The following is a 23,939-nucleotide window of genomic DNA, read 5'->3' as shown; positions in this document are numbered from 1 at the left end:
GAAGATTCTAGTTAGATCTTATGCTTTTATCATAAAAAACTGCAAAATGTAAAAGCTGCTGATCACATTAAGGCTTTATCGCTCAGGGTCAGGGAGTAGTAGTGGCATGCCCTGGGAATGAATCGGCAATGCTATTACTTTCTCCAGCCCAGTAGCATATAGTCATCCTTCCTGTGTGACATTTTCAGATCTAAGTGTGGCTTACAGTACCATTCCCACCAGTGAGGCTTGCTTGTCACCTTGCAAGCAGAGAGACTAAGGAGGCAGAGAAACTGCTTTAGCCATGATTTGCAAACCTGCTCCAAACTATGGGTTAACATTCTGGTTTGCAACCCATCCCTGACAATGGTTTAGGAATTCAAAATATTGCATAAAAAACCCTATTGTTAAGTAATGCATCTATATAGGTCCTAGGCAGCCTTGGGCAAATAATCCCTTCTTACACTAACAAAGATATTTGTTATGAGGATAAAAAGTCCTTGAGTCGGATTTATGATCAATTTTGTGCAATTTCCATATCAAATGCTGCTTTTTTTGATAAGACAGGACTGAAAATATTATCTGCCAAAAAGAAGCAAAAAAAAACCAGGAACACCTTACTTTCACCCTATGCCAAAAGTGGTTCCAGTAGTTTTGGCTGAGCCATAGCATGTGATTGTGCAAAGTTAACATAAATGTATTCCGCCCTGTGGAATACCCTCCCATCAGATGTCAAGGTAATAATCAACTATCTGACTTTTAGAAGACATCTGAAGATAGCACTGTTTCGGGAAGTTTTTAATGTTTGATGTTTTGTTGCATTATTATTATTATTATTATTATTATTATTATTATTATTATTATTATTATTATTATTATTTTGGGAGCCATCCAGAGTGGCTGGGGAAACCCAACCAGATGGGCAGGGTATAATTAAATTATTTATTATTATTATTATTATTATTATTATTATTATTATTATTATTATTATTATTATTATTATTATTTTGGGAGCCACCCAGAGTGGCTGGGGAAACCCAACCAGATGGGCAGGGTATAAATAAATTATTATTATTATTATTATTATTATTATTATTATTATTATTATTATGTTACAGCTGATCTTTTTTCAAAAGACCTGAGGTAAATATAGCTTTGTCCTCCTCTTTTTCAACCATGGTAATTGACTCCAGGGTGGGGTACAAAATGAGGAATTCTTACCAGCAGAGATAATTTTCAGTTTCCCAAGAAAAAAATTAATTAGCAAGAAGCTCCTTCAAGGTCACTGATTAGTATGTTAAAACACATTACTGACAAGGGCTTTGCCCATCAATCTCTCCATATCGCCAGCATTCCTTGATTTCCCCCCGAAGCTTCAGTCCAAACCTTACATTTTCCTCTCTAAAAGAACTGTGAGAACATGAGTTATGACTAGAATTGCATTAATGTTTTCCAGCAGACTTGTTAAATTGTCCTGTCAGCCCTTGATGGGTCATGACTATAATTCTATGTTCACTAGAGCTAAAGACAAAAGAGATCTCACTATGCGCTGCCTGTATCCTGCAATTGTGGCAAAAATATTCCTCCACAGGGTGCTGCCAGCCTCCCCCCAAGAAGAAAAGCATCAATCAATGCCAATTATGAGAAGGGCTTCTCAAAAGAGCTAAGCACAACAAGATAGATGGCAACAATAATTGGTCTCCACTGAGCGCTGCATTTATGAACAGAGACAACAGTGGGCTATGCTCTAGAATACATTTGTGCACACCATGTGCAGTCATGGACTTGGAAGAACCCTAATTTCAGTTATTCTGCCCCCCCCCCCAATTCTGGTCAAGAGGACAGAAACAGCAGGAATGTGACATTGAACCCAGGGTGTTTCTCCTTGTGGCTTGGAGTATAATGGCTGCACAGAGCCCAAAGAGCTCCGTAACTGACTGAACACTTAATTAGATATTGTGCTTCTGAATGCAGTCTTCCCAAGAGTCAAAGCTTTGCAGTGCTTTGGCCAGCTGGTTCTCATCACATATTTCTCTTCCTCAGACTTTGCTTACTGTTGGGTCAAATGGCTGCTGGAGACTATTGCAGGGTCTGCTGGAAACTGAAGGACCTTCAAGGCTTCTCCTGACATATCCATGCAGATCAACAATCCCACAAAGAACAGAGACATCTCCATTTAAAGGTCCTGGAGCTGGACTAGAAAAGGCTAAGAACTGAGACTTCCGAGAGCTACTGCTAGTTCTGGATTAGGTGGGTCTAGTCCAGGGATGGGGAACAGCCACTACAATCCTATCCCCTCTGCCCAGAGGCCATGATGGCTGGGGCTGATGGGGGTTGGAGTACCACAACCCCCAGAGGGCTGCAGGTCCCACACCTCCACCCTAACCTGATTCAATACAATGCATTTTCATATAATTTGCCAGGGACAAAAAAACAGCAGCAGTGAACGTTACGATTTCCAGGTTCCCCTTCGCTTGCTGAGTTCATTCCTAATAGCCCTTCCTTGAAATAGCAGCCTTCCCAGTTGGAACTATTTCTCAACTTCCACATAGGAGGCTGCACTTTAGCACAACGGAATCAAATCTCAGTGGGTCTTGGGGGCAATGAATCAATGCAGCATCATTAAAAACGCAAAGCATAATACCGACACAGAATGGGAAACTGGCTGGATACCTGCTTTCCTCAGACTTGTGCACCATAGCATTTGTTTTTAAAGCACAGAGACAGGAAATAGGGCAGAGTCACAATTTCCCATCACATCCACGTTGGTTCATCATGCAATATATATTTTTTTGGGGGGGGGGGAATTGCTTACTAACAATGCTCATATTACAATTCTAACGCACAAAACATTTTTTTAAAGGGCTAAATCAAGCTAGAGGAGTAGATCCCAGCAACCAACACTTGTTGTTTTTTTTAATTTCTGAGGATCGTTCATCCAGCTTGTTGGGTGTTCTCTCAAATAAAGTGGGGTGGATAGCTTAATGTAAGAAAAAGAGAAATAGATTGCAAGGCATAATTGAAAACTTTTTTTTTAATGTGCATATATTTTACATAAAAATGGGTTGCATTTAAGATGGGCCCTCCCATAAAGCATATCATAGCAAAAAAGAAGAAGAAGAAGAAGAAGAAGAAGAAGAAGAAGAAGAAGAAGAAGAAGAAGAAGAAGAAGAAGAAGAAAAAGACTACAGGCAAGCAGCAGCATTTGAATTTTGCTGGGAAGCTCAGCACCTGAGTTTCATTCTGGACAGCTGCTTCCATAGAAACCCCATGCTGCTTCTTAAACAAAAACAGGGAAAATCTGTTCTGTATGGGTAGTTTGAGGGGTGAAAAAAAGCATGTATGTTGGCAGCCTTCCCCCTTTATACAAGCCTGTACTTTTGCTGAAAGGAGGTGGGTGGTAGAATTTAACGAGCAGTTTGGTGGTTTTGCAATAGGAAAGAATCTCTCAAAATAATTTAGGTATGTTTCACCCTTCAACATGTGACCCTTCTATTCAGAACTGTAGGTCTTGGAAGAAAAGGTCGTTCCATAGATTTAGTACAGTGGTGCCCCGCAAGACGAATGCCTCGCAAGGCGGAAAACTCGCTAGACGAAAGAGTTTTCCGTTTTGGAGGTGCTTCGCAAAACGAATCTCCTATGGGCTTGCTTCGCAAGACGACAATGTCTTGCGAGTTCCTGCTGGTTTTTTTCTCCATTCCCCCCTTTTCCTAAGCCGCTAAGCCGCTTATCAGCTGATCCGATCAGCAGATAAGCTGCTAAAAGCAGCTAATAGCCGCTAATAGCGCTAAGCCACTTATCAGCTGATCTGATCAGCAGAGAAGCCGCTAAAAGCCTCTAAAAGCCTCTAATAGCGCTAATCCGCTAATCCTTCAATGGGCTTGCTTCGCAAGACGAAAAAACCCGCTAGACGAAGAGAATCACAGAACGGATTCTTTTCGTCTTGCGAGGCACCACTGTACTGTACTTGCCAAACCCCATGGATTACCAAAAGTATTTTGATGGATGAAGCTTTCTGAATGGTTGCTATTCCGCTGATAGAAATTATACCTTGAAGGTTTAAAAAACTAGACTCACACATCATCCCATTCCTACAGTCCCCCCCCCCCCAATGGTGGTGGCAAATGTCAGTTATGGTTCAAGGACAGAAATGGGGAGCAGGCAATAGCACTTTATACTACTCACTTCCCACCCACGCATTTCGATTTATAACATTTCTACATCATTACAGAGTATGCTACCTTAGGGGCTGGGTGGGAGAATGATTTATATGACACACATAGATTGTGTTTAATGATCACATAAAAGGTACTGTTTCAATAATCAGAAAATCTATTTCTAATTGAGCACATTACTGGGGGGCGGGATATTAGCTTCTTTTGTTATTTAGGTATTTGTGCGAGAAACAGCAAGCATAGCCGTTCCTTAATTTAATGGAACTACTGACTTGTTTGGGAGATCCCATTTACAACCTTAGGTAAATGTACCATGTCATCAAACTGAGAAGATCTTGCCTGTATAATGATATTATTAATCACCATCAGAGGTTAACTGTCCCGAATCCTGAATATCAAACATTAATATTGCCTTTGCAAAATTGCACCCAAATCCAACTTCCTTCTTCACAAGCTTCAGTTTTTCTCTGTTACGCCCACATCCACTGACAATATGGAACACTCACACGGAATTGGGACAGTGTAAAATATTGATGTTTTACATCAGCATGAAGTATGCAAATACTGTTTTTTTATATTATTTATATCCACTCTGTTTCTAGTTCTCTCTCTCTCACAGTCTGAAAATCTTGTAGCAACTTTTGGAAAGTCTAGGACAATCCGCTGCAGCATAATTTAGCGCAGGGAACAAAATTGTGCAGTGAAATTTAAGTTGATCTGCTGCAAATGAAATCACTTATTCATGAACTCCGTTGCAGACATTGTCTGTATTTGCTATGCTAATATGTTCTGGATGGGAAATCGGGACACTCTACGTTTTGTAACCAGTGCTGCAACAAAAATGGCACCTCCTCTGCAAATGGGAATCCAGCAAATCCAAGTGACACACAGAGCACTGGGAGAGAAGCATGTGAGCAAGGGACTCCCCAAGTCATAACATGCTCATAACCTCCAGGTATAGGGTGGTATATAAGCTAGTCACAAATATTTAAAAGGTAAAGGTACCCCTGCCCGTACGGGCCAGTCATGTCCGACTCTAGGGTTGTGTGCCCATCTCACTCTAGAGGCCGGGAGCCAGCGCTGTCTGCAGACACTTCCGGGTCACGTGGCCAGCGTGACGAAGCTGCTCTGGGGAGCCAGCACCAGCGCAGCACACGGAAGCGCCGCTTACCTTCCCGCTAGAAAGCGGTACCTATTTATCTACTTGCACTTAAGGGTGTTTTTGAACTGCTAGGTGGGCAGGAGCTGGGACTGAAGACGGGAGCTCACCCCACCGCGGGGATTCGAACCGCCGACCATGCGATCGACAAGCCCTAGGCGCTGAGGTTTTACCCACAGCGCCACCCGCGTCCCTTACAAATATTTAAGAGGTTACAAATTACGGTGAGTGTCAACATGCTTTGTCAAAACATCCCTAACTTGGACTGCAATATAACAAACTGTGCAAACATGCAGCTCACTACACAATTCATGTGGTACAGACCTTCCTAGAGTGTACCACTTTCGACTGCAGTGGCTGTCTCCAACATCCTCTGTCCATGAACAAAGCTTAGAGAGGGGAGTTTCAATTAATGCTGCACAACAGAGGGATCCAATACAGTCACACCTTGGATCTTGAATGACTTGCAAGACTTTTTGGGTCCCAAACGCTGCAAACCCAGAAGTGATTGTTCTGGTTTGTGAACGTTCTTTGGAACCCGAATGTCCGTTGTGACTTCCGGAGCTTCCAATTGGCTGCAGGAGCTTCCTGCAGCCAATCGGAAGCTGCGTCTTGGTTTCCGAACCGTTTTGGAAATCAAACAGACTTCTGGAACAGATTCCATTCGACTTCCAAGGTACCACTATTCAGCGGTTGTGCTAGTTGAATCTCATTGTGCAACACACTCTTGCACAGCAACATCCTGCTGGTACAAAACATTATATCAGCAGAATAAGTAACTTTAGTGCTACACTGGAGGCAACCCAATCCGGAGAAACCTTTTTAAAAATCAGCATTTTGTACTGATACAATAAAATACCTTGAATTCCAAAAGAAGAGCTCATTTTTCACCCCAATTCTTCTTTGAATGTTACCCTGCCTAAAAGAGAGCTCCTGGCATGTACAAACTAGCACAGCAACAAGATGGTTTGCATATAAACTCTTTCCCTGATGTGAGGTTTTTCTACAAGCAAGGAACATCAGTGCTATGTCACCTCCAGTTGGCAGAGCTGGTAGATCAGACTAGGTGGCCTGCAAGGGCTAATGTTCCGCCAGCCCTTGAAAAATATGTATCTAATAATGATTTCATGAGTTTTCCGTACACTAAATATCCCAAACATTGTAATTTAAGGAAGGTGCGGTGATGTGAACATGCATACCTGGCCTACCTCTTAAAGAAATACAACATCAGGGGCCTAAAATGTTCCATACCTTTATCAAGAGATGCTCCAGCCATGTGATAAAAGCTTAAAGCTGTATCCACATCATTTATGTTTTTCAGGAAAGTGAAGAAGCTCTCGACCTCCTCAAACGTCAGGCCCTGCAATGGGAATGAATTTGCTTTCAGTCTAGGACTTGAACAAAGAGGAAAAGGATAGTGAAAATGCAAGGTGTTTTAATTATCACCATACCCCCCCTTTTTTGGGGGGGGCCCAGGGGCCTGTGAGAACCTTGAGAAAACATGCTCAATGCAATGCGTACTTACTTGTAAATCAGTCCTGCTTCCTTTAATGGCTTGTACCTTAAAAATTGCAGATCGGAAGATGGGACTTGTGAACACCAAAAGCAGCAGAAATATGAGATAATTGGACCCTTACTGAACTCGAAGCATGGGAACCCCCAACAAAAATTTAAAATTTGGCAAAATATCTGGACTTAATGATATGTATTGGTATAATTTGGAATAATTAATATGATATGATTGGATTGTTAAATGGAAAATGTAATAAAAAATTATTATGTTTTTTAAAAAATGCAGCCTTAAATATGCGTGGAATGATGATTCCTGTGGAAAATTTCATCACAACCAGCACAAAACAATCAGGCTAAATGCCGTGTTTAGGCTCCCCCCAAACCTTGCCTGCTCCAAAGGAGGAAAAAATAAGGCATTCTCTAGCAGCACAAAATGAAAACAACTTTGATTACTTTTGCTTCTCTTAAGATGAAGTGTTGCTGTAACCTTCCTCATGTGGAAAGCAAGGCTTCCCTGACAGAGGTACGTAGGCTTATAGCTCCACAAGAACTCAATGGGATACTTCTATTGCCCTTTTGACAAAGTGTGGCCTCAATTGCACAGGCTCCCTCTGCGAGGGCAGTGAAGAGGGTGGTTTTCTCTTAGCATTTGATGGCGGGGAAGACTAGATGGGTCCTTCCAGCTCCACGATTCTAGCAGGCGTAACTGAATTAGAGGGAATAAATGGCTTGCATGACAGGAGGTGCTACCATAAAAATAAATCTAGTGAGCCGTGGAAGGGAGAGGATGAACTCCCAACATTTCTCCCAAAATGTTCTCACTGTCACTTTCTCTCGCAGGTAACACAAAATTCAGTCACATCAATTGGCTGGAATATACGAGGTGAGATGGATGAGTGGTTTTGGCAGCGTTTCCTGGGACCCAGGAGATCAACAGAAGGGAGTGCTGGCCCATCTTTGCTGCTTTAAACTGTAACACTGGGTCTTGAATCAAGTTTAGAAAGGGAGCCTTTTTATTCTCTCCTTCAAACGTGTTCAGATACAGAGCAAGAACAGGATGCTACAGGGCAAGTTTAGGGAACCAATGAGGAGAGAAAAGGCTTTTGCCAGGAACTTTACCCCTGCCTCCATGCCTGATACCAAAGCGTGAAGCCTGAAAAGCAGCGTAATGCTGCTAAGGGATGATAAATAGAACTCGGCCAACTGATGAACTTGTCTGAAATGCTTTTTAACTGAATAGAATGCCAATGAGAATTGTAAAGGACACCACAGGTTTAAATGTGTTTTCCTAGTAAAACCTTTTTACTGTAAGGTATCATGCACCTTCTACTTTTGAACTCTTCAATATCAATTTTAGCAGTGTCAATTGCTTCGCCCATTTATGACATTTAAGTTTTGTTTTTACTTCATTGTAAAGAGCTTTGATGGGGTGATAAATAATATCGTAATTTCCTAGACGTGGGCCTCAGAAACAGAAGCAATAAATGCTTTTTTCAAGCTGGTCCCACCGCTACTATATTACTTCAGAAGAGTGAATTTGATGGTCTAAAACAGCAAACACAAAAAACATAATTAAGATACAAACTGGTAGGAGGAGGAAAGGCTTCCAACCCCAACTGGCCTAAGGAGAACAAAATAAAAAACAGATGCTTAATAGTAAAGGTGGCTTTCTCAACAGGACTTCCCATGGGAACCAAAATCTGCTCAAAAGGTTTCCCCAACCATTTCAAGCAATTTTGAAGGTTGGGGGTGGCAGGGGAAAGGAGAAGAGTGGTGGTGCATGAGTGGAGCTACAACACTGGATACAACTAGTAACAGAAATTTATGTTTGCCACCAACTGTTTAGTTCTGTCTATGGGTAGCTTTCAGGACTGAAACAACACAGCCCCAGCCAATGGAGTGTATTCTGCCTGTACCTTTTAGTACCTCAACAACACAGTGGAGAAATCTTCTTGCACAAAATAATAAAAAAGCCACAATTCCCAATCATCTGATGGATGTACCGGCTTCCATGCTGGTAAACAAACTCTCCAATTCATGGCACCAATGTGCCATGGCTGCCATTTTATGCTGCTGACATGTCACTGTGCAATTGCTCTTGTGAGATAAAAGAAAGGTAAAGCAGTCTTTCTTTATTGACATTTTTTTTTTCTTAAATGAAGGATCTGAACCAAAGATGACTTATCCTGGCTACAAACAAGCATTTTGTACACACGGACATCCAAGGCAGGCAGATAACAAAAGTAATTTTTGCAAGGGCAACCAAATCCAGACAATGAGCTGGAAAGACAAGAACTGAATGTGAGCAAGCACTATCTGTGATGGATGGCAGCTCTAATTTAATTAGTTACTGCATAACTCTGCAAAAAAGCTGTCAAAAGTTTGCTGTGTGATGGTAAACACAACTGGCTACACTTGCAACTCCTATATCCGCTCTAAAGTCCTTCCTAAAGAACAATTTGCTCCAGGGGTTACTAATAAAGTGGCCTTCCAGGGTACAGCCTTGAGCATTTAATATCTGTTCTTCAGTCTCACATGCTATGCAATTTATAAAGAGCTTTCTTGTTAAAACAGCACATTTTGATCACTGCACACCAATGCTTGGGGACAACGAAGAGGTTGCGGTGGACCTGCGCATTAAGATCAATTGTGCTAAATGCATGGATAGCGTGGCCATCTCTCCGATGCCAAGCGAAAAAAAAAGTTTTTTCTTCTTAAAGTCATGTTGCTTTTCTTTCTCCTTTAATGAGAAAAGGGACTTGACCACTTACCGGAGGTCATACACTTCCTTCCCCAGCCCCACACCTTCACGTGTCAATTCCACCTATTCCTCACATCCACAATTTAGTGTTACCGTACTTTTCCGTCTATAAGACGCCCCCTATTTTGGGGGGCTCAAACTTAAGAAAATGGGAGAGGGCTGCCCAGAGTTGTTGAGCTTTTTGTGTGTGTGGGGGGGAATTGACCAATTTTTTGTGTGGGGGGGGGGAATGCCGAACCAACTATCACTCACCCAACTTGCAAATGCTAACAATAGCAAGCAATGCAAACCAAAATACCAAAGCGGCAGCCAATCCAAACCAGCCCTTGCCGCATCCGCTAATAACCCACCCATTTCACAAAGCAGCAGCCAATACAAAGCAGCCCCTGCAGCAGACACCATTCACCCACCCAATTGCTAGATCCTGCTCATGGATGCAACCAATTACCCGTCCCCCCTCTGCACTACCCATGTATAAGATGACCCCCCCTTTTTTTACTTTATTGTGGAGTAAAAAACCCTCGTCTAATACATGGAAAAGTATGGTATATCAACATTAATCAAACATACCTCAAAACCCAGGGACACGGAAAGGAAGCCATGGTTAACATCAGTCAGATATTAATACCTAACTATGATAAAGAGGTAGAGGAAATGTAGATTCAAGAAGGGAGAGGTCCTCTTAGCTAGGGTTGGAAAACCTGTGGCCCTCCAAATATTGTCCCTGGCTATTGATCATGCCAGCTGGGGCTCTTGGGCATCCTTACTCTTAATGGCCAAAGTAGCATCATGACTGCAATGGTCCTGCAGGCACTAACATAGTCACATATGTTACAAAAATATCCCATAAGAAAGAAGCAGGGAAAAAACTAAAAAAAACTGGAAGAAAGTGAGAAATGTAATCTAAAGATTGACAGTGAACTGGTAATTCATGTCTTCTTGGACCTATTATCTGTTTTGAAATCTGCAATCCGAGAAGAATAATTTTAAGCATTTGCTTGCTCATTTCCCTGCTTTTGTGTTGCTGACAATCATAGAATTCTATGCACTCTCTTAGCCATTGCTTCTGTGTGTGATTTTATATTCCTATATGCTCTGATTTCCTTATAAGAGAGCTCTTATATGTTTCTGGGGGACAGGAGGCAGGCAGGTGTGGAGGATTCCCTGGTCCTGAATGGGGTAACTGTGCCCCTGAAGGACCAGGTGCGCAGCCTGGGAGTCATTTTGGACTCACAGCTGTCCATGGAGGCACAGGTCAAATCTGTATCCAGGGCAGCTGTTTACCAGCTCCATCTGGTACGCAGGCTGAGACCCTATCTGCCTACGGACTGCCTCGCCAGAGTGGTGCATGCTCTAGTTATCTCACGCTTGGACTACTGCAATGCGCTCTACGTGGGGCTACCTTTGAAGGTGACCCGGAAACTGCAATTAATCCAGAATGTGGCAGCTAGACTGGTGACTGGGAGTGGCCGCCGGGACCACATAACACCGGTTCTGAGAGATCTGCATTGGCTCCCAGTACGTTTCTGAGCACGATTCAAAGTGTTGGTGCTGACCTTTAAAGCCCTAAACGGCCTCGGTCCTGTATACCTGAAGGAGCGTCTCCACCCCCATCATTCAGCCCGGACACTGAGATCCAGCGCCGAGGGCCTTCTGGCGGTTCCCTCATTGCGAGAAGTGAGGCTACAGGGAACCAGACAGAGGGCCTTCTCGGTAGTGGCGCCCGCCCTGTGGAACACCCTCCCATCAGATGTCAAAGAGATAAATAATTACCTGACATTCAGAAGACATCTTAAGGCAGCCCTGTTCAGGGAAGTTTTTAATATGTAACGCTGTACTGTTTTTAACACTGATTGGGAGCCGCCCAGAGTGGCTGGGGAAACTCAGCCAGATGAGCGGGGTATAAATAATAAATTATTATTATTATTATTATTATTATTATTATTATTATTATTATTATTAATGCATTTCCAACTTTGCAAACTAGGCATGCAATTGCCCCAATGACTGAAGTATTATTTAGGGAGAAGAGGAGTTATATACAAAGAGAGGAGAGCATTTCCTCACACAAAGCAAGCAAAGGAAAAGACACGTTAAGTGACTTTAAGGCTCTGGCTAATCCAGAGACAGAAACATTAATAGCAGGGATGATTTCCAGGTATTAGCTGATAATGAATGAAATGACACATGTCTTCATCGTTAAAAGCAGACAGTCCTGTCTTGACAGTCCTGAAAAAAACATGCAATAGTTGCTCCAAAGGACACAGTCCTTCCTACAAACTATTAATGAACCACTGTTCCAGACAAGTGCCCGGAATTGGAGTATTACTGGAGCAATATTTTATTGACGCTATAAAGCTAAATGGACCTTCTGAAGAACTGAAGTCATCACTGACACTGAGACTCTACCAAACAGTCAGGATGGTTAGCCCCAGTTTAGAGAGGCACATTTTGTCTTGGAGGCTCCCTTGCAAAAACCATTGAGGCTTAGAGATGCCGGGAAGAATATATTTCAGGCATCATTAGCCACCACTAGTTTTACAGGATGATCCCCAGGCGACTTTGCTAGTATCTGACTCAGTTTAGTAAAATGCAGCTTGCACTGGCAGAATCTTTTAGGCAACGGAGTCATAGCCCAAGTTATTTTAACGAGGCCCCAATAAAAGCCTGTTTTGCAAAAGGCTTTGGCATGCTTGCTTATGTCATGTTTTCCCACAAACAACTTTGATGTGAAACTCTGTATGTTATGATTAGAAGATGTAGGTTAATCTGCAGGGGAGTGCATTAATGTGCAGAGTAGGTGTGCCTTTGTGTGCAGTTAGCTAACACATGTCCTGCTGAACAGCCAGGGGTTTCCAATCTGTGATACAGAGGTTCCACATTGCGGGAGGAGGAGACTTTGCAATGCTAGAAAAGCTTCCCTGAAAACAGTTACAGATAGGTAGCCGTGTTGGTCTGCCATAGTCAAAATAAAAAAATTCCTTCCAGTAGCACCTTAAAGACCAACTAAGTTAGGTATCTGAAGAAGTGTGCATGCACACGAAAGCTCATACCAAGAACTAACTTAGTTGGTCTTTAAGGTGCTACTGGAAGGAATTTTTTTACTTCCCTGAAAAGTCTTGCCTAACATTGCAGGGGAGACTTGGGTATATTCTGAGTGCTCTCAGTGGATGATAATAAGACCCAATACAGTGGACCCTCGGGTTGCGAACGTGATCCTTGCGGGAGGCACGTTCGCAACCCGCAGCATTCACAACCCACAGCGCTGCGTCTGCGCGGGTCGCGATTCGGCGCTTCTGCACATGCACAAAGCGCGATTTAGCACTTCTGCGCATGTGCAAGCACCGAAACCCGGAAGTAACCCAGAAACACACAACCTGAAGCATCTGTAACCCAAGGTATGACTATATAAACTTGAGTTGGTATCTTAGACTTAGACTATACTCCGATTCCTTTGCAGCATGCAAAAATTCATTGGAATAAACTCCGGGTATCCTCAGCAGACATGCTGATGTAGAAAGGATAGCCTGGAGCAAAGAAGTTTGAAAACCTTTGTCTTGGACTACATCCCAACCTTCTGTTTCTCTCTCATAGGTTGCTTTTTTTTTTTTTTTTTGCTTTTTTTTCTGGGAGTGAGCCCCACTGAAAACAGGGTGACTTACTCTTGAATGAACGGGAAAAGATTTGCTCTGTTAACAAATTAAGTATTTATGTCAATGACAAATTAAGTATTTATGTCAATGACTTCATCGATTCAGCTGCTTTTGAGCTTCTCTCCCTAATCTCTTTGGCTTGAAACCTGCACCAAGTCTCTCGCTCCCTGCCGTGGTTATTCTCTTCATCTTGTCTCCAGGAACTGCTCAGACTTTCCACTAAAGAAATTCCCCTTATTGGCCATTAGTTTGTCACTTTCAGTGCTGCACACTCTCCGTCTTCCCCTCACACCAACTCTACCTTTTGCTCCTTCTATGACCTGCAGTCTATCATTGCAATGGCTTTCTTTGAAACACTGTTCCTTTTTTAATGGCCATTTTCAACTATGTATTCTCAACTCTGATTTGTTTGTCCCACAGTCCCATGCAACTGTTTGCTCCATAATCTCCAGCCCCAGCTTCCCTCTGAACTCACTATCTCTGTTCACACTCTTGAGTTGCTGAGCCCCTTCGGAGGAAGTAAACATATCAGTCAAACTTCATTCCATTTAAAAAGTCCATTATCTCTTCTCCTCTGGCCAAGCACCATCACTACACCTCCTCCTAGGCCAACCCATTCATTCCAATAATCCTCAGAGCCTTTTCTCTACCTTTTATACCCTACCAAAACCTATTCCTTCCTCTCCCCCATCCTTGGACCAAGACCTCATCACTCCTCCAATTCAAAAAAATGAAAGCTCTCCATATTTCTCTTGCCTCTGCCACAATTTTTTGAGGTGCCTTAGGGTAAACCTACTATTGCCAGGCCTCAAACCTGACCCCTTGAATCTTCAACATGGGAATAATTTTGATTTGGTTTGAAGGCACACTAAGCCAAACCATGGCATGTTGTTGCCATGCCAGGTTTAACTACTCTAGGATTGTCAGTCATCCAAATCCAGTCTCATGGTTCAACTCTCTCCAGACTACTCATGAGATGTAAATAAGGTTTGTTCTTCGTTTATGGGTTGTGGTTTGTTTGGGAGAAGCTAAGCTAGGTTCAAACGAGGAGACCTTAGTGTGGCACAGCAGAAAAACCACTGGGTAGCAGCGCGGCAGCTACAATCTCCTCCCTCGGGGGGATGGTTGCACTGGCCAGCTCTGGACCCCACCATCTTGATATATTCTCTACTTGGAATTGGATTACAGCAATGGAAAAACAAGAAATGGCTTTTCAATGCAGAAACAGAGGTTCTTAATCAGTTCTCATTTTGGTTTAATTGTTACGTGCAGATAATAGTTAATCAGAAAAGGAGCGCTACAGGTCTCCTAAGGAACTGTCAAGCTATTCTTGTGCTGCCATAACTGAGTACTTTCATTAGCAGATTAAAATATGTCCTTTCACTTTTAAGTGTTTTTATTCAAGGTCTCTCAGCGTGCATTTAACTTCTGCAACAGCTCCAACCTCGTTCCCCCTCAAAATTATGAGCCTACTTTCCATAATTTATTTTCCCCACATAAGTTCATAATATATAAATGACAAATTACCCAGTCAAAATGGATAATTAATTCAAGGTCACGCCAGTGGTTATGCATCTTTCCCCAGTTAACTCGGGCACAAAAAAGAACACGGGGCCTAGCGCTATGCAGAAGTGTGAGCTTTGAAAGCCAACATGTTTGTAACCCCTCCGTATATTCCCCCACCCCAACTGTATGGCCACATTTTCTTCTTGCCACGTACGACCAAACAGTGGTGATCCATATGATTATCCCTGTCAGACATGCCAGCCCACAATCCAGCCAAACATTATTTGCGTTCACAGTAAGTCACAGCCTATCTCCTTTCCACTGCCCAAAGGCTACTCACTTCTCCATCCTGGAAATGCTTCTTGAGTTGTTTCAGCATGAGAGTGAGCTTTTTCGATTGCACTCCGCTGTAAGCCAGAAGCATGCTGCCAAACTGGCGCTCCGTGATCCGGCCATTTACTGGATCGTGCCTTTCAAACTGGAACAGAAAAGGAACAACACTGATTTGTCAGTTTCATGCATCAATAAACCACAACTTTTTGTGTCCTTTCATGATTAAAAAAAAAGGCATTAATTTTTGCTGCAGCAGTAGCGGAGATAAATCTTGGCCTTTCACTACATTTCTCAATTATCCCTGGAAAGGAATAATTCCCTTCACAATTCCCAGTAGCCATGTTAAAATGCTGATTTCCATTTTATAGCCAGGTTTTCCTAATGGGGGGTCCTCCATTAGGTCTCGATTAGCCTGGCATATACAAGTAATTGTTTTCTTCTAGCGTCTTGTATTTTTCAGGACGTAAGGCATTATCTTATTAGATACCACCACAATGGTCTTCAAAGACGGTTTGCTTGCCTTCTAATGGATATACATGGTTTTATAATAGGTTTTGGTTTCTAAATGAATCCAATATTTTCATTCATGCTAAAAATGTGAAGAGTATTTTTCCTTCGCCATTAAATACATTATGCATAACAAGCCTGAAAAACATGGCATTCTACACATTGATGTGTATGGGGTAGTCAGACTGCTTTGAACTAGAAGTGCTAGGATAAAGAGATGGCAGTTCCTTCAAGGCATCTTTCTTCAGAAGGAATAAGTCAGAATTTCTGATGAAGACATGGTCACATTTTTCAGATGTCACAGCCAAACATGCTGTGAGCTCCTTGGTATTCCATTCTGAGTATTCAACCAGCACACTGATTCCCTTTTTGACTTCCTGGCCTGTGGCAAGCATAGTTTGCTGTGAGATCTGAAGCAGGTAAACAATGGGTGTTATTAACCACAATTTATTTCCAAACGAGAATTTTTTTGGGGGGGGGTGTTCTTTTTTGTATATTCTGTTGTTGTAAATCACCTTGTGTATAGTAATGTAGAAAGGCGGTATACACAGTAAAAGTGAAATGAAAAAAATGAAATGAAGAATCTAAAACCTATTTAAAACTGGCCTCCCAAGCATTGTTAATATAGTATAATATGGCATAGTTTGCCTGATCTGGATGTCCTATTTGCAGCAGCTCAGGAAGTGGAGAAGGGAACGTGCACTTGTTCAATGCTTCCAATATTCAAATATTTTGGCTATGACACCTGAACGTGAACCTCAGGATAAATAGAGGCATTTACTTCTAAACACTCTATTGTAGGGACCAAGTGTTTCACATTGATTCAGATAAGTGCAATGATAGGTGCATGTTTTTGTGGGAATGCTGGAGGAAGAATGCAAGGAATGTATAGAGGACAAAGCTCCCATCTGTTCAAGCTGTTTTCTACCGCATGCATCAGGTGAATGAGCCCCAAGCTCACATGTATTCTCAATCCCAGGCTAATAAATTTGTATTTACTTGGACAACTCACTGAACACACATACTTCGACTGAAAGTGGAATACAGAAAGCAGACCTTGGGAAATCCTGAGTACAAATGAACTGGGCACTGTGTAATTTCCAGTCATATGGAGACAGACAGGTAAGAATTCCTATTAGGCCAAGAATTGTTTCCCTCCAAGGCTGGGTCAGGACTAGTGCAAGTGCAAGACATTTTGCTGCCTGAGGCAGAACAGCAAATCCCCAGGTCAGGCTGCATAGTACAGTACTCATGGCTGCCCAGATTATTTCAGCACTTGAGACAGAAAAATCCTCAGGTGCCTCTCCATGGGAGCTAAAATAGAACTATCATAAATTAAGGAACTTGCTAAGAAATAATTTGTTGCCCTTTTTATGACATCCTAAATCAACTGCCTCACTCTGTTAAATGGTAGGAAGGCAGAAACAGGAGTGGGTACAGTCTCCTTGTACTGTAATGTCTAGAGTTACCCTAGATATTTTTCTAATCCATTGTCATTAAGGAACAAATATATACAATGAGTGGTTGTGTGGTATGTTAGGGTTGCCATATTTCAAAACGTGAAAATCTGGACACAAAAGTCGTTAAGCTTCCTTTTTTTGCAAAGTTGTTGCTGTTATTATTAACCAAAAAAGAAGAAGTTTTTGAGCTTTTTTTAAAAGGAAAATTACCAAAATCTACACTTCTGACATTGGTTGCCATATATCCGGATTTTCCCAGACTTTTCAGCAATTTCTGCCGGGACACTGTTTCTGACGACCAAATCCCGGCTATGTCTAGGAAACTCTGGATGTATGGCAACCCTATTGTATGTTGACATTTTCACACAAATTATGAAATAACCTGTTACTATCCAGCACCTTTCCCCAATAACAAGAGCACCTTGCTCAGAGGTTACCTGTTTTCATGTACTTGACACAGAAACTCATTCTGTCTTAAGTATCCAGTGCCATTCATTTTAAAGTGCAGCTCTTGAATGCTATACAGATGAAAGATTAAGAGATCCTCGAGGACTGCTTCCTCCCATACCATCCTGCCCGCTCTCTAAGATTAGGAGAAGAAGCCCTTCTGAAAAGGAGGCTTGACAATGGTAACAAGAGATAGGGCCTTCTCAGTGGTTGTGCATCAATACTATGAAATATCTTGCCTCTCAAAGTGACCATGGCACTCTCTCTGGCTGTGTCCCCCCCCCCCCCCGGCTGGCTGGTAAAGACACTTTTATTCCAGAAGGATTTTGCATGCTAAGGCTTATCTGTGAAGATTATTACTATCTGTAGTCTCTGCCACTGTTGCTCTGAAATGCATTTTTAATGTGCATTTTCTGTACCCTTGTTCACACACTTTTTTATTTTCTTAAATCATATTTGTTGTATGCTACCCTGAGTGCATGCATCGGCGCTAGAAGGGTGGAATAGAATTTTTTACATAAATATTTTCAAAGCAATCTATTGGGGCCACTCACCCTCCCCAATTTACAATATGAACAGACCTAGTGCAAATCCGCTTATTCCCCTTAACATTGAGGCAGCAAAACATCTATCAGAACTCATAAATTTACACAAAGTAACACAGCCTTTTAAATCATTTTCATAGGTGTATTTAAACACAAACACCAAGCGTTGGTTTATTACGTTTAAATCACACAGCCACATGGGAGCAATTAAACAAAAACTGCTCCCAGAGTTGTTGTTTTTTAAAAAATAACTTTTTAAAAAAGAGAGAAGGACATCCATCACAACCATCTGCAGTCACAATAAGCTGCAAGATAATGTGACCATCAGTGCCTGAAGAGCAATAACTGTGTCCTAGACTAGCCTATAAAAGAAGTCACAATAACTCTAAGTAAGTCTTAAAGTAAACTATAAAACGAAATAATATAATCCAAAGCATAAAGTTTTCGCCATTGGTATTCACGCAGTCCCTTCAGAAAACTCGCCAATGGAGACACAAGCCACCGAAATATAACAAGCTAACCTGACAAACTGCTCTTCAAAAAGTTCCCTGCCTTCATGCTGTTAGAACCTCTCTGGAATACTGCTGTAACATTTAGACAGAACTGTGTAATAACCCAAACTCACTCAAGCAGATGCCATTTGTCACTCAAATCTGACAGCATTTAAGGTTTTCCCAATTTCACAGAGGTTCACCAGAAACTCGAGAGCAAGTGCCCGCTGTGCTCATCAAAACAGAAGAAGGCTGCAGTAAGCATGCTACATTTATGGCTTACGTAACCGGCAACCCCAATGCACTCTGTTTTGGTATAAAAATACATCAACTGTTGTCTATACTTGACAGGAGAAAGCCAGAAAATCCCTTGGCGGTCGCCATGGATCAGAATTCTCTGGATGTGTAAAAAGATGGCTCTTTTTTTACCACATACCTACAGCTTGATAGGGCAGGTTAAGTACTGATGTTTCAAGAGAGAAATCTGGGATTTAAGAGCTCACCTGAGCCTTCTTCTGCTGCATGAAGAAAGGCAATGCTTTGGAGTTACCCCCCAAGTGAATAAAGAGGCCTGACTTCTAAAATAAATAAATAAACCAGTATTCCTCAGCACTCCTAAGTGAGCTCTGTTGCAGGGGCAAAAGAACCGCCTCAGGCTGTGTCTGCCTGAACTCTCCACTCCTGCCATTCTGCTCCAGCACAGAGAGCTCCTTCAGAAGATGTGTTTATTCAACATCCATCCAGATCTGCTTGCACAAAGCTTACAAAGCACTAGCACTGCCTATATGGAATGTTGTTCAGATCTGTTTATACTGCAACAAGCCTGCATTCTGATTGCTAGCAGTTGTGTTCACACATCTTCCCATTAATCATTTGTTCATCCCACACCACACTTTTCAACGCAGTTCCCCATCACTTCCCAAGCCTCAAAATGCCTGATTATTTTTTTTAAATGCTAGGGCAAAATAGCAATTAAATTTGATTTATTTATAAAAGTATCTCTATGCCATCATAACATAAAATATCAGAGTGGTGGCGTACAACCACTATATATATATATATATATATATATATATATATATATATATATATATATATATATATATATATATGTAGGTTTTGGTGTCTTCGGGTGTCTTCCCGTGTAAGAGTTGGGGTGTCTAGGCGACGTTTTGACGAGGTCTCACTCGTCATCTTCAGGCTGGTGCTTTCGGCTTCTTGTTACTAGAACAGAGCAGGATCTCAGTGTTTGAGTTCCTATAAATACTGTTGAGGGGGTGTGGTGTATAGCCTCCAACGTTCTGGGCAGAGAGGAAGTTCCTAGGTTAATGTGCCTTTTCTTCTTTTGTTCATTAATTACTTGAGGGATATCTTGAGTGATTACTTGAGTGATATTCTGGGTACCACTTAGGAGGGTCATTAGGTGTGGATTAGTTGCTAAAGCTTTCGTGTCTTGACCTCTTGACCTTGTAAAGAGTTTTTCTGAGAAGATGGCTGTACTGCACTTAGTTGTGCTCTGGCTTGGCTTCGTGTATAGGGGCGAGCTGTGGTTTTGTGCCCTGTGCCAGCCAGAGCATATATATATGCTTTCGTAGATTTTCACGGGTACAGGAATGCAGGTTTTGGTGTCTTCGGGTGTCTTCCCGTGTAAGAGTTGGGGTGTCTAGGCGACGTTTCGACGAGGTCTCACTCGTCATCTTCAGGCTGGTGCTTTCGGCTTCTTGTTACTGGAACAGAGCAGGATCTCAGTGTTTGAGTTCCTATAAATACTGTTGAGGGGGTGTGGTGTATAGCCTCCAACGTTCTGGGCAGAGAGGAAGTTCCCAGGTTAGTGTGCCTTTTCTTCTTTTGTTCATTAATTACTTGAGGGATATCTTGAGTGATTTCTTGAGTGATATTCTGAGTACCACTTAGGAGGGTCATTAGGTGTGGATTAGTTGCTAAAGCTTTCGTGTCTTGACCTCTTGAACTTGTGAAGAGTTTTTCTGAGAAGATGGCTGTACTGCAAATAGTTGTGCTCTGGCTTGGCTTCGTGTATAGGGGCGAGCTGTGGTTTTGTGCCCTGTGCCAGCCAGATCTGTGTAGGGATTGCAGGGGGGTGCAGCATCCGGAGGTGCCACTATGGTTTGGCTACTGGATGGTGTCTGTAATTTATCTGTGGAGAGGGTCTGGGTTTGGGTCTGGTGTGGTTGATTGGAGATGGCGTTCTGTGTGCCTCTGGTTCTGGTGTCGGTTTTTGTGGGGAGGGCTAATTTCCAGATGTCTGGCAGGCGGGACGTGTCGTCACGCTTGTTCATGTTGTGAGGGTGTTTCTCTATCTCGATGGCTTCCGTGATTATTCTCTTGTGGTGATGTTCCATGTTAAAGAGCAATTTGGAATCTGCAAAATTGATTTCGTGTCCTGTTTCTTTCATGTGTTGGTAAAGAGAGGAAGTTTTTTCTTCTTTTTTGACGGCATTCTTGTGTTCTGCGATACGTGCATTTATTCGTCTGTTTGTTTGTCCAATGTACGTGGCTGGGCAGACTTTGCAGGGTATTTCATAGACCCCTTGGTTTTCTAGCTGGATTTTATCTTTGGGGTTTCTGAGGATATTGGCTATTTTTTGGTTGGTGCAAAAGGCTGTTTTGATATTGTGTTTATGGAGGATTTTGCTAATTTTATCTGTAGTGCCCTTGATATAAGGAAGGAGGGCCATGCCATTGTTTTCTTCTGTGTCTTGGTTTTTGGGGGGTGTTTCTTTTTGGATTAGCTTCGTAACCCTGTTTTGCTGGTATCCGTTGGCGATTAACACATTTGAGAGATTCTGTAACTCAGTTGTCAAGTGGTCTTTGTCAGCCAGGCGTTTGGTTCTGGAGATGAGAGTCTTGGCTACGGAGTTTATTTGTGCAGGGTGGTGGTGTGATTGTGCATGTAAGTAGCGGTTGGTGTGTGTTTTTTTCCGGTAGATAGTGTGTCCTAGGGAGCCATCAGGTTTTTTGTAGATTAGGACGTCAAGGAAGGGAAGTTGGTTGTTGGCTTCTATTTCCATAGTGAATTGTATTTTGGGGTGTAGGCTGTTGAGATGTGTGAGGAAGCTATCTAGTTTTTCCTTCCCGTGTGGCCAAATTACAAAGGTGTCGTCAACATATCTGAGCCAAAGTTTGGGTTTGTGTTCTGACTTGTCTAAAGCATTGGTTTCAAAGTGTTCCATGTACAGATTTGCGATGACCGGAGAGAGGGGTGATCCCATAGGTGCTCCTTCTATCTGTTTGTATCTTTGTCCATTGTGGATGAAGTACGTGTTGGTTAGGCAGTGGTTGGTCAGGTCCAGGATGTATTCGGGGGGATTGTATTTGTTTTGAATGGCTGTCAAGGCTTCATTAATGGGCACTTGTGTGAAGAGAGATACAACATCGAAGCTCACAAGTAGGTCATCGGGATGTAGGTTTTGCTTCTTTATTGTTTCTATGAACTGGAAGGAGTTTGTAACGTGTGAAGCGATAGATTCTGCATAGGGCTGAAGTTGCTTAGCGAGAAATTTAGCGAGATTTTGTAGAGGTGAGCTTATGGAGCTGACTATTGGTCTGAGTGGTGTTCCTTCTTTGTGTATCTTGGGGAGACCGTAGAGTTTGGGGCATCTGGATGATTTTTCTCTGGGGATGATTCTTAGCTGGATTTCTTCACTGATAGGAGAGGCTTTTATTTTGGATTTGGTGGTTTTTTCCAGATAGGTGGTGGGATCTGTTTTTATAGGTTGGTAGGTAGGGTCTTGGAGTAGATTTGATAGTTTTGCTTGGTAGTCCGATGTGTTCATCACAACAGTGGCATTACCTTTGTCTGCTGGGAGAATGATTATGTTATTGTCTTTCCTCAGGTTGGTGAGTGCTTTCTGTTCTTCTTTGTGTAAATTGCTTCTGGGTGGTTTGCTGGAGCAGAGGATGTTGGTGACTTCAAGTCTGATTTTATTGGCTTCATCTGGGTTGATTTTGGTTAGGCTAGCTTCGACTCCGCATATGATGTTTTCCGTGGGGATGCGTCTCGGGGTTTCAACTTTGCAGTCGCCCCGAGACGCATCCCCACGGAAAACATCATATGCGGAGTCGAAGCTAGCCTAACCAAAATCAACCCAGATGAAGCCAATAAAATCAGACTTGAAGTCACCAACATCCTCTGCTCCAGCAAACCACCCAGAAGCAATTTACACAAAGAAGAACAGAAAGCACTCACCAACCTGAGGAAAGACAATAACATAATCATTCTCCCAGCAGACAAAGGTAATGCCACTGTTGTGATGAACACATCGGACTACCAAGCAAAACTATCAAATCTACTCCAAGACCCTACCTACCAACCTATAAAAACAGATCCCACCACCTATCTGGAAAAAACCACCAAATCCAAAATAAAAGCCTCTCCTATCAGTGAAGAAATCCAGCTAAGAATCATCCCCAGAGAAAAATCATCCAGATGCCCCAAACTCTACGGTCTCCCCAAGATACACAAAGAAGGAACACCACTCAGACCAATAGTCAGCTCCATAGGCTCACCTCTACAAAATCTCGCTAAATTTCTCGCTAAGCAACTTCAGCCCTATGCAGAATCTATCGCTTCACACGTTACAAACTCCTTCCAGTTCATAGAAACAATAAAGAAGCAAAACCTACATCCCGATGACCTACTTGTGAGCTTCGATGTTGTATCTCTCTTCACACAAGTGCCCATTAATGAAGCCTTGACAGCCATTCAAAACAAATACAATCCCCCCGAATACATCCTGGACCTGACCAACCACTGCCTAACCAACACGTACTTCATCCACAATGGACAAAGATACAAACAGATAGAAGGAGCACCTATGGGATCACCCCTCTCTCCGGTCATCGCAAATCTGTACATGGAACACTTTGAAACCAATGCTTTAGACAAGTCAGAACACAAACCCAAACTTTGGCTCAGATATGTTGACGACACCTTTGTAATTTGGCCACACGGGAAGGAAAAACTAGATAGCTTCCTCACACATCTCAACAGCCTACACCCCAAAATACAATTCACTATGGAAATAGAAGCCAACAACCAACTTCCCTTCCTTGACGTCCTAATCTACAAAAAACCTGATGGCTCCCTAGGACACACTATCTACCGGAAAAAAACACACACCAACCGCTACTTACATGCACAATCACACCACCACCCTGCACAAATAAACTCCGTAGCCAAGACTCTCATCTCCAGAACCAAACGCCTGGCTGACAAAGACCACTTGACAACTGAGTTACAGAATCTCTCAAATGTGTTAATCGCCAACGGATACCAGCAAAACAGGGTTACGAAGCTAATCCAAAAAGAAACACCCCCCAAAAACCAAGACACAGAAGAAAACAATGGCATGGCCCTCCTTCCTTATATCAAGGGCACTACAGATAAAATT

At 42.4% G+C, this 23,939-nt stretch overlaps 1 protein-coding gene across 1 annotated transcript in view; it reads right to left on the bottom strand.

Annotated features, from left to right (window-relative positions):
- Positions 1-23,939, bottom strand: part of MICU1 (mitochondrial calcium uptake 1) — a 124,458-nt gene that overhangs the window by 23,411 nt on the left and 77,108 nt on the right. Inside the window, exons 8-9 of the mRNA XM_081189861.1 lie at positions 15,086-15,223; positions 6,565-6,673 (exon numbers count right to left, since the gene is read on the bottom strand). Of these exons, the coding sequence (XP_081045987.1) occupies positions 6,565-6,673; positions 15,086-15,223 (247 nt within the window). The remainder of the gene's footprint in view (positions 1-6,564; positions 6,674-15,085; positions 15,224-23,939) is intronic.

Source organism: Podarcis bocagei, assembly GCF_964188305.1.
Source record: "Podarcis bocagei genome assembly, chromosome: 4".
In the NCBI taxonomy this organism is placed as follows: domain Eukaryota; kingdom Metazoa; phylum Chordata; class Lepidosauria; order Squamata; family Lacertidae; genus Podarcis; species Podarcis bocagei.
Note: the sequence above shows the minus strand (reverse complement) of the source record. Positions and strands in the feature narration are given on the sequence as shown.